Source organism: Nothobranchius furzeri, chromosome 3 (assembly GCF_043380555.1).
Source record: "Nothobranchius furzeri strain GRZ-AD chromosome 3, NfurGRZ-RIMD1, whole genome shotgun sequence".
In the NCBI taxonomy this organism is placed as follows: Eukaryota; Metazoa; Chordata; class Actinopteri; order Cyprinodontiformes; family Nothobranchiidae; genus Nothobranchius; species Nothobranchius furzeri.
The window spans coordinates 76,940,979-76,951,064 of record NC_091743.1 but is presented as its reverse complement, the minus strand read 5'-3'; the positions used below and the strand labels follow the sequence as shown (position 1 = coordinate 76,951,064).

Genomic DNA, 10,086 nt, shown 5'->3' with positions numbered 1-10,086 from the left:
TTCTGACAGAATGAAAAAAGAAATAATTCACTCACAACAACAGCTGGAACTACATTATTTTTCAGATGGCCAAAAGAAAAAAACAGTGGCCAAAATTGCCGTCTAAATGCACCAAAATGCAGAGTTTAACACTTATTTTTTCAAATATTTCTAAGGAAGCATGTACAGAATTTATTTTATTCTTAAGCCGTACTGGCCAGCTCTACTTGTTACAGAATTAAATACATGTAACTGTGTTCACTTATCATCACATTCAAATCTTCCTCTCATCAGCCACCTAAAATCATCTCACTCTTCACAGTAGCACCTACCAGCACCTCAGCAGGTCTGGCTCTCCCTGTCTCACTTTCTTCATCGTTTTCCTGCTGAACTTCATCTGATCTCTTATATGAAAAAAGTGACATGAATAAGGTTTAAAAATAAAATTTGATGAGGATGTCACAAACAAGCAACAATCACACTTACAAACTCCATTTTTATGTAGAGATTATACTTTTTAAATTTATTTTATGTCAAATGGTGTTCGTCTGTTACTGTCAGATTCGCCATTTTTTGTTGACTAGTGATGTTGTTTAATGTTTAATGCTGCCTAGCAAGATGTTTACATTAGTCAGCCAGTCTAACATTTGACCATCATGGAGGAGAGACGTCATGGAAACACCCCGACCAGCCAATCAGGGTCCTCCTCTCTGACTCAGCCTCCCTCTCTTCTGGTTGCCCTGGAAACCACGTTCAGGTTTAATACCAAAGATATATAATCAATAAACGCATCACATCATGGAGTTGTTTTTGATTTGATTGATCACCCGTTACCTGATGACGTAATTCCGTTTACGCCAATGTGAGAGGAGGAAAACAATCAGTTGATCAGCCAATCTGCTGCTCGTCTTCCACTCTGCGGTTTTTCTTCCTGCATCCCTCCATCTTCTTTCCTCCTCCGCTCCGCAGTGGAGATGCTGCCGCCCGCTCTGCTCGGTGTGCGGTCCGGTGGGTCCCGGTAGGTTCCGGTCGGTCAGTGGATCGGTGCGCGTCTCTGTCATGGTGCAGAAGTCCCGGAACGGCGGTGTGTTTCCCGGAGCGCAGACCGACCAGAAGAAGCTGAAGGTCGGCTTCGTCGGTCTGGAGGCCGGAGGAACGGAAAGCAGCAGAGACGGAGCTCTGCTGATAGCAGGTGAGGCTTAACGAGCGCGCGCTCAGGTAGCAAAGAAGATCCAGGATTTGATTAACATTTATTTTGTGCTTCCTGTTCAGGAGAGCGACGCAGCCTTTTAAATAAAATCCATTTAAATCAGTTCAGGTAAACTTTACTGATCACCTGAGAGAAACTGTTTAAAACCAAACCAGTTTATTTACAAAGCACATTTCAAAATAGCAGCTAACCAAAGTGCTGTAGACAGAAGAGCCAAATGCTGTAACAAATCAGCAAAACATGGATGCAGTTTAGACAGTAGGTGTGTGTGTGTGTGTGTGTGTGTGTGTGTGTGTGTGTGTGTGTGTGTGTGTGTGTGTGTGTGTGTGTGTGTGTGTGTGTGTGTGTGTGTGTGTTGGGGAGGGGGAAGGGAGGTCTCGTGTGACCACCATGAAGTATTCTTTAAACTCTGCACATCCAGACTCAGGAGCAGAGCATCAAAACAACACATAAATGATGAAAAGTAGAATAAAATATGTGGAGGAACAAGAGCTGAGGCAGACTTCCGGTGTCGGTACAGGATCTTTTATTTTATTTTTTAATTTAGTAAATTTACAAACAAACATGGCACTTTGACAATGTTAAGTCCAAAACTTAAATGCAAAAGGAGCAGGTAACTTGCTATAACGTTTGTAAATATCCATTAAAAAGACAACAACAAGAGGCGAACATAAAGAACAAGTAGAGTACAGCTTTCAATGAGTGTACAGCATTTATCATATAGAATTAGGAAATCACTTTGGAAGTTCCGCTAACATGTTATATAGATTTTCGCCATATTTGTCGAGGTGTTTCAGGGATTTTAAATATAATTGAAATTCTATTAACAAAACATTGAAGACAGGGGATGATTGTAAAATTTGTTGTTTACGGATAAAAAATTTGGCTAAACAGAGGATGATATTATAGCAGAGTTCTTTATCTTTATTATTGAATATAATTCCAAATATCATTAGTGATGTGAACTGGGAGGGGTATTTTAGTTTTGATCCACACCTCTAGCTTTTTCCAGAACAATTGTGTTTTCTGACATTCGTAAAATATACGATCTATAGTTTCTATGTGATTTTCCCAAAAAGAGCAGTTGTTGCTATCAATATTAAAACGAGCTCTTAATAATTCTTTTGAAAGGAAGATTGCATTCATTATTTTAAAGTGGGTTTCTTTAGCTTTCGGTGGTATAGGTAATTTTAGGTAGATAGTTCCTATTTTGTCAACAGACGTTTTATCAGATTTGTAAATTGTTATTTTTGTTTGTTTTTCCAGGAAATAGAGATTCATTTAAGGCTGATCTTATTGTAAGATTCTTGTATTTTCTGTCAGTTAACAGAAGATCTTTAATAGATAAGATAGGAAGGGTTGGAATAGAACATTGATGTTTTAGATTTTCTTGGGCTTGGATTATAAATTGTTTTGGAAGTGCATTATGTAACCTGTTAAAGTCAAGTTCAGAAGCAGTAAAATCGTATCATCTGCAGAGATTGTCATAATTCAAGAGCTGACCATCTAGATCCATTAAGTGTATAATAGACCATATGTTTTCTAACTAGTCTTTATAGAATAGTGATTTGTTTTTGTGCAATATAAATTGAGTGTTCCAAATGATTATAGGGTGTGGTGAGTAGTTATGTACATATATCATTTTCCAATACAATAAGAATTGTTTATGGAACTCTGAAAGTTTAATGGGGAGTTTGTTTATATTGTAGTCAGTTAGAAGAATTTTTAAGACACCAATTGTGTTAAAGATGTAATTGGGAGTACTATATCAAAAGGCGTGTGGGTGATTTAACCAAAATTTTAACCAATTAATCTTTAGGGTGCCATTAAGACATTCAAAGTCAATGACCCTTAAACCTCCATATTTTATTTCTTTAGTCATATGAGCCTTTTTAAGGTAGTGTGGTTTGTTTCTCCAAATAAAGTTAAAGTTTGATTGATTTTTTAATTAGGTAGTTTGGTAAGGCAAGGTTACAGGTTGGGTAAACTAATCTTGATAAACATTCCATTTTGGTGAGATAAATACGACCTAGAATAGAAATATTATGTTGGAGCCACAGGTTAAGTTTAGAATCTCCTTCTTTGAGTTTATTTTCAAAGTTTAAGACTAGATTAAGTTTAGGGTTTTTGTTGATGGTCACTCCTAGATATTTAACCTCAGATTTGATAGGGATATTATGCATTTCTTTTAACGGTGTGTCGTGAATGGCTAGAAGTTCACATTTTTTTAGATTTAGGTTCAGACCTGAAGCATCAGAGAAGAGTTGAATCTTTTGGATGGCTATAGAAATTTGTTTAGAGTCCTTTAAAAAAAGAGTGGTGTCATCTGCAAGTTGACTTATAATTAGATCAGTGCCTGGAACATTTAATTTTGCGATGTTATCACAGTTTTTTAAGTACAATGCCAACATTTCGGTAACCAGAATGAAGAGATATGGTGAGATTGGGCAACCTTGTGGGATTCCAACATTAATATTAAATCTAGGGGTGGTGTTTTTTGGTAGGATGACACAGCTGTTTATGTTGTCATATAGGCCTTTGCCTAAATTGATAAAGTTCTTACCAAAACCAAAACCAAAGCGTTCTAAGACTGCACTGATGCACTGATGTTCTACAGAGTCAAAGGCTTTGTAAAAGTCTAAGAAAAGTATGAATCTGTTGTCAATAATCAGATCTTTGTATTCAATTATGTCCATTACCAATCTAATATTATTATGGATCGATCTGCCTTTTAGAAAACTGGATATTGATTCACTGACAATATCTGAAATTCCTGACTGGAGGCGTAATGTAAATATGTAAGGAAGCAATTTATAGTCCAAATTTCTAAGTATGATGGGTCGTCTGTTTTCAATAATTCTTGGGTCTTTGCCTGGTTTGGTGATAGATATGATGGTTGGTCTCATTGAGGGTGGAAGAGTAGAATTTTTAAAGATTTCCGAAAAAAACTTCAAAAAGTAAAGGTTTTATATCCTCCCAGAAGTGACGGTAGAAGTTGCCTGTAAGGCCGTAAGGTGCTTTATTAATCGCTAACCGTTTGATTGCATCATCTAGTTCGCTCATCATAATTTCCTTTTCACAGGTATTTTGGAAGGAGTCATCTATTTTAGGGATGAAGGAATCAATATGGTTTAGAAAAGCATGAGAATTAGGGGCTGAAAATTTGGAAGTATATACATTTTGGTAAAAGTTGAATATTTCTTGTCCTATTAATTTTTCGTCTGTGGATTCAACATTATTTATTAGTAAAGAGTTTATAGAATTTCTTTGTTGTCTTCTTTTTTCTAGGTTACAGAAATAAGCTGTGTTTTTCTCACCTTCCTCAATCCATTTGGCTCTCAATCTAATGAAGGCTCCTTTAGTTTTTTGTATGTACATGTTATCCAACTTTATTTGAAGGGTTAGAACATTTTGTTTGTCTATTTCAGATGGGTTTGTTTTATTACAATATAAGTTTAATTTTTGTGTGATGTCTAATTCTAAAACCTGAAGTTCGTTTTTAAGTTGCTTACTAAATGAAATGGAAAGTTGTCTGATTTTATATTTTAAAAATTCCCATTTAGTGGTTGGACTGTTTAATTCTTTTGAGTTTACAATATCTGTAATAAGTGACTTTATTTTTTCACAGTAATGGTCATTTTGGAGAAGGCAAGAGTTAAATTTCCAATATTTGTTTATTCTATAAGTGTTGTTTTTCAGTTTAATTTTCAGTGATATAAGGTAATGGTCCGTTAGTGGGGCAGCAGATATATTCAGAGATGAAGTCATACAACAAAATGAATTAGTAATAAGCCAATGGTCTATCCTTGATTTATTAGTTTAATTAAACCATGAGAATTTCTGAGTGACTGAGTTAAGGTGTCTCCATATATCCATAAAATTATGTTCAAAACAGAAGTTGGTAAATAATGGATTTGGGTAGCATGTCTCAAATTTGGATGGCCATCTATCCAGAAATTCATCCTGAACAAGGTTGAAATCGCCTCCAATGAGGACATTATTGGTAGAGTATTTAGCTTTTAGATGGTCTAACCGTAAACCTATTTCTTCCAGCAATATTTTATTTTGAGTTAAGGTATTATTTCCATATATATTTACTAGGATAAAAATTGAATAATCTATGTTTATGGTAAGAATTAACCAATGGCCAACAATATTCTCAATAGAAATAATTTTACCTTCAAAGTTTTTCAACAGGATTGCAACCCCAGCTGACCTAGAAGAACCATGAGAAAAAAAGGCTTCATCTCCCCATTGATTATTTCAAAAGTTGCTGTCTTCTTGTTTAGATTGAGTTTCTTGTAAAAAGGTAAACATGGCATTTTTCCCTTTGCAGAATAAGAAAAGGCTTTTCCTTTTAGTAATATCTCTTAACTCTCTAGCATTAATAGAGATTAACAAAAGTTTTCTGTTTATAACAATCATATAATGAACAAAAAATGAACAATATAGGATGAGCTAACCTAAAGTAATAAGAGAACCTAGGTAGCAATCCCCAAAAATGGTCATCTGAGTGTACAACATAACATTTTGCGGATCTGTATTTTCACACAACTACATAGACGTATATATAAATAAACATATGTGGTCTCATTTTCCCTTACATAAGTTTATGTTAAACTGACTAGGGTGTAACACGCTGTCCATTGATGAAGGCATATGGACCTTTAAAGGTGGTTTTCAGCACTGCTTTTCTCGCTTGTTCCACCCTAGGCCATGCAGCAAGACGTGCTTCACGGTCCTCCTTGGTGAGGTCCTCGGCAAATCGGATGTTGATCTCTCTGCAGGTGGGATGTTGTTTAGTGGATCTCCAAAGTTCGTCTCTGTAGACACGGCTGGTGAATTGTATGATGACTTGTCTTGGGTGATCAGGGGTTTTGGGGCCGATACGGTGAACAGAATCCAGAATGATGTCAACCTTCTCCTTCCAGCTGGGTTGGATCTTTTTGATGATGTTCGATACACTTTGTCTTGTGTCTTTCTCTTTGTCCTCTTTTAACCCTTTGAGCCGTAGGTTCCATTTTCTTTGGTATCGGTCAAGGTTTGAAGCTTTGTTTTCCAAGTTGTCAACTTTTTTGGTTAACACTTCATTTGTGGTTTTCAGCTGAGTTATTTGCTTTTCCATCTGCTTATTTTTGTCTTTACAGTCTTGAATTTCAGCGCAGTTAAATTCAACCACTTTGGCAATGTTAGAGATGGAGAGTGTATTTTGTTTAAGGTTAGCGCCAAAGCTTTCCATCATTTTTTGTAGACCTTCAATGGCGGCTAGTAGCGCACTGTTGGATACATTAGAGTCGGTTTCTTCTCCTCCTTTTTGTTTTTTGTGTGACGTTGTGACTTTGCAGGGTGATGAAAGTGGGTTTTTATTACCTCTTGAGTTGGTGTCCATATTCTCCTAACCAAGGTAGTGAGTTAGTAGGGTTTTGTGAGCTTTGCTGTTAGCTTTAGCCATTTCTTCTTGTTTCATGTATGGCCCTCACCCACTCTTGTTTAGTTAATACCAGTTCTTCTAGTTGTAGAGGGTAGTTTTATATTTCCGGTGAGATTTTCCATTAATCATTAAGTGATAACAGATCTTAAATTAGACCATTCTTTGAGGTTGCTACCGGAGCTCCTTATAGAACGACTGCTCCATCCGCCATCTTGCCTTCCTCTTGTGTAGGTACAGGATCTGCTCGGGTGCAGGATTGGCTCAGGGTCCTTCGACAGCAGAAGACATCAAAGTAGTTGATTGGCTGAACATGAAGCTTATGGACGCTACGTTATCACATTATGATTTTGATTGGTCATAACAAATTTGCGGTCGTAGTCCTAGCGGTTGTAGTCCTGTAGTCCAAAAATCAACACTTTTTGGAGAAAATATGTTTGAATTTCTAAAGGAAATGTAAAATATAAGCAAATGATAAATGGTGACCCTCAAAAGCTCTTGATGATGAAATGGGGCAAAATAAAATATAAGAACTTAATTGAAAGACACCAAGCAATATTTTGAGTCAAAGAATGCATTTAGATAACAACTAAGGAAATATACAGACGAACTCTACATTAATACAAACAGATATGGCTTCACATAAAAGAACTGTTCTATTTTTTGTCAGTCCGATGTTGGTTTTATGCAGTTTCACATTCTTTACAAAACAAAGATAATATGGTATTTAATTAACAAATTACAATTATGAAGTAAACATTTAGGTGTTAACAAACAAGAATTTATTAACAAAACTGCAGACGTCTTTCCAAAACGTGTGTGTGAAAGCCGAGTAGATTTGCAGTAATGTCACGTCATCGGCAGTCGAAGGACCCCGAGCCGATCCTGTACCGACACTGGCATTGCCATGGAAACATGTAAACTCTGCATGTTCTAACTAAACAGCTCCAGCTATACAGCTTTACTCAAACAGCTCATGGTCTCTGTTTTAGTTCTGAAGTTGTAGTCCTCCTAGCATCGATTAACAGGGGCTGCCTATGGATGCCTCGATTGCAGATAGGGGATTGAATCCACCTGAGAATCGTTTGTGAAATTGGGAGGGGAGGGGAGCGCTTTGTCAAGCAGGGATTTATCAGGAGATCCTGATGTTCTAAACTCGCTATCTGGAATACCCCCCTGGCAACTGGCAAACTAGAATGAGAATGTCCTGTTTACAATGTGGAGAACAGCCAATCACACGTTAGCAAGTATCAGCAGAGCTAATAGATGAGTTTATGGGCGGTTCTAATGGGAAACAGTTTTCCACTTGGTCCTAGAGCTCAACCTTTGTCTATTCAATATAGTGTAATATTGTTTTTGGATGGTAAAAAGTGCAGGGGACAAAGATTGACTTTGGAAAAAGAGGGGGGTACGTGTCCCCCCTGTCCCCTCCAAAACTACGTCTGTGCAGCAAAACAAAGTGAAAACATGGAAATCAGGTAATGTATGTACAGTCTATGGGTAAAATACAGAAGACAGTATAAATAATCAAGGATAAAAATTCCTACAAAATTGGTCAAAGGTAACAGCAGCACAATGCAGCGAGTGATAAAAACCATTTGAAATGGCACAAATAAAACCAAACAAGGTGAACAAAAAAGGGAGCTACTGAATCCTAAAAACTAAATGAAGAAAAGTAAAACCAGTGCTGGAGTTTCGCGTAAAGTTTCATGGAGGAAAGGCTGCAGAAGTGTGTTTTAAGGGCAGACCTGGACCTGTTGACAGAGGCAGCCGAACGCACACGGAGGGGCAGAGTGTTCCGAGTGAGGGGGCTACATGAGAGAGGGCACGGCCCCCCGGGATTTGTACCGCACCTCCTGAACGACCAGCAGCAGATGATCTGCTGAACCAAGGGGACGAGTGGGAACATACGGAGACAGCAGGTCTGCCAGACAGGATGGAGATGGGCAACAAGACTTGAATCCTAAATTTGGCCAGGAGCCATCATAGATCTGCGAGAACAGGTGTAACGTGCATGCGTCTGTCGGTGCTGGTTAAAACTCTGCTGTAGTCTGTGCTTAGGGCAGACTACAGCAGAGTTTTTATTTCTTTAGACCTTTGCTAGAAAATCCACCAGCCTCGGTGTCAGCATTCCTCGGAAGTGCTTCACTTTGATCCACAAGCCTTGGCTGAACACCTGTCTCTTCTCCAGGTGGGGACGAAGGTCCTCGGCGGCAACGCAGCAGCGTCTCTGGAGGAAAGAAACCTCCTAAAAGAAACGCTCTCTACAGACGGCTGCAGAACTTCCTCTATAATGTCCTGGAGAGACCGCGAGGATGGGCCTTCATCTATCATGCCTACGTGTAAATACACCACACCTGTGCACACCTGGCCACAGACCAGTTTACCTTTAAAGCAGCATTAGTCCTCACCAGAGCTCATTAGCTGGAGAAAACATCCCCACAGCTTCCAGGCACCTTAAGATGTGACAAAAACATCTCCATGAAGGACCAGAAAGTTCAGATGTTCTGCTGAGAACACCCAGTCAGAACATCAGAGTTCAGGGTCCAAACAAAACCATCGTCCTTACGAGATGTTTATCATCAGGACTGTTCCTCTGGAATTTCTTGTTCCCATTTATTTACGATTTATTTCCTGATTTATCCTGTAAATAGAAATGCTGCTGTCAGTTCAGAGAGTTTACACCCAGGGATCAATATCTGAGGACAGATTTCAGATCGGGTGTCTCAGCCTGAAACCTCCTCCAGCTCTCTCATCCGACATCAGTTCTTCTGTCTTCATTGATTTCCTGTAATCAGGTTCCTGCTGGTCTTCTCCTGCTTGGTTCTGTCTGTGTTCTCCACCATCAGAGAGTACGAGAAGAGCTCAGAGGACGCCCTCTACATCCTGGTGAGCACTTGTCATAAGAGTAACGTGTTCTGCACCAACAGTCAGCCAAAGCCAGGCAATCAGTGGGTCGATCAGGCTGTAAATGAGCCACCCAGTAGAGAGCACACATGTACCTGTCTCCAGCAGGCTTGGCTCAGTGTGAGTTAAGGGTCTGATGCTTATGTGACAGGAAGTGGTGACCATCGTGGTGTTCGGGGTGGAGTACATGGTCAGGATATGGGCCGCAGGTTGCTGCTGTCGGTACCGAGGATGGAGAGGACGACTCAAATTTGCCAGAAAACCGTTCTGCGTCATAGGTGAGTCGGGTGTCTCAGTTATGAAACTGGCTCATCATTTAAAGATGTGTTTGTTGTCCAGCTAGAAGCTGCAGAAATCTGAGGAGGGGCTACTTGAGAAATCTTAACATTGTTAAAGTATTCAAATCCAACCCCACCTGTTCAAACTGGCTTACTCTAGTCAACACTCCCTGGTTTGTCAGTCCTGCTATTTATAAAATATAATAATTGTAGTTTTATTTGTAAGTTTTTGTCATGTCTTTTTGTAAGGTGACCAGTGCCTGTAAATGAAATGTAATTTTAAT

At 38.7% G+C, this 10,086-nt stretch overlaps 1 protein-coding gene across 5 annotated transcripts in view; it reads left to right on the top strand.

The window, feature by feature from the left end:
- Positions 1–817: 817 nt before the first annotated feature.
- Positions 818–10,086, top strand: part of kcnq2b (potassium voltage-gated channel, KQT-like subfamily, member 2b) — a 21,334-nt gene continuing 12,065 nt past the window's right edge. For all 5 annotated transcript variants that reach the window (XR_008559546.2, XR_011520152.1, XR_001572911.3 and 2 more), the window contains exons 1-4: positions 818–1,171; positions 8,809–8,959; positions 9,416–9,506; positions 9,676–9,802. Coding sequence is in view for 2 of the 5 variants with exons in the window: in XM_015958359.3 (XP_015813845.1) it covers positions 1,039–1,171; positions 8,809–8,959; positions 9,416–9,506; positions 9,676–9,802 (502 nt within the window). In the remaining 3 variants the exon portion in view is untranslated. The remainder of the gene's footprint in view (positions 1,172–8,808; positions 8,960–9,415; positions 9,507–9,675; positions 9,803–10,086) is intronic.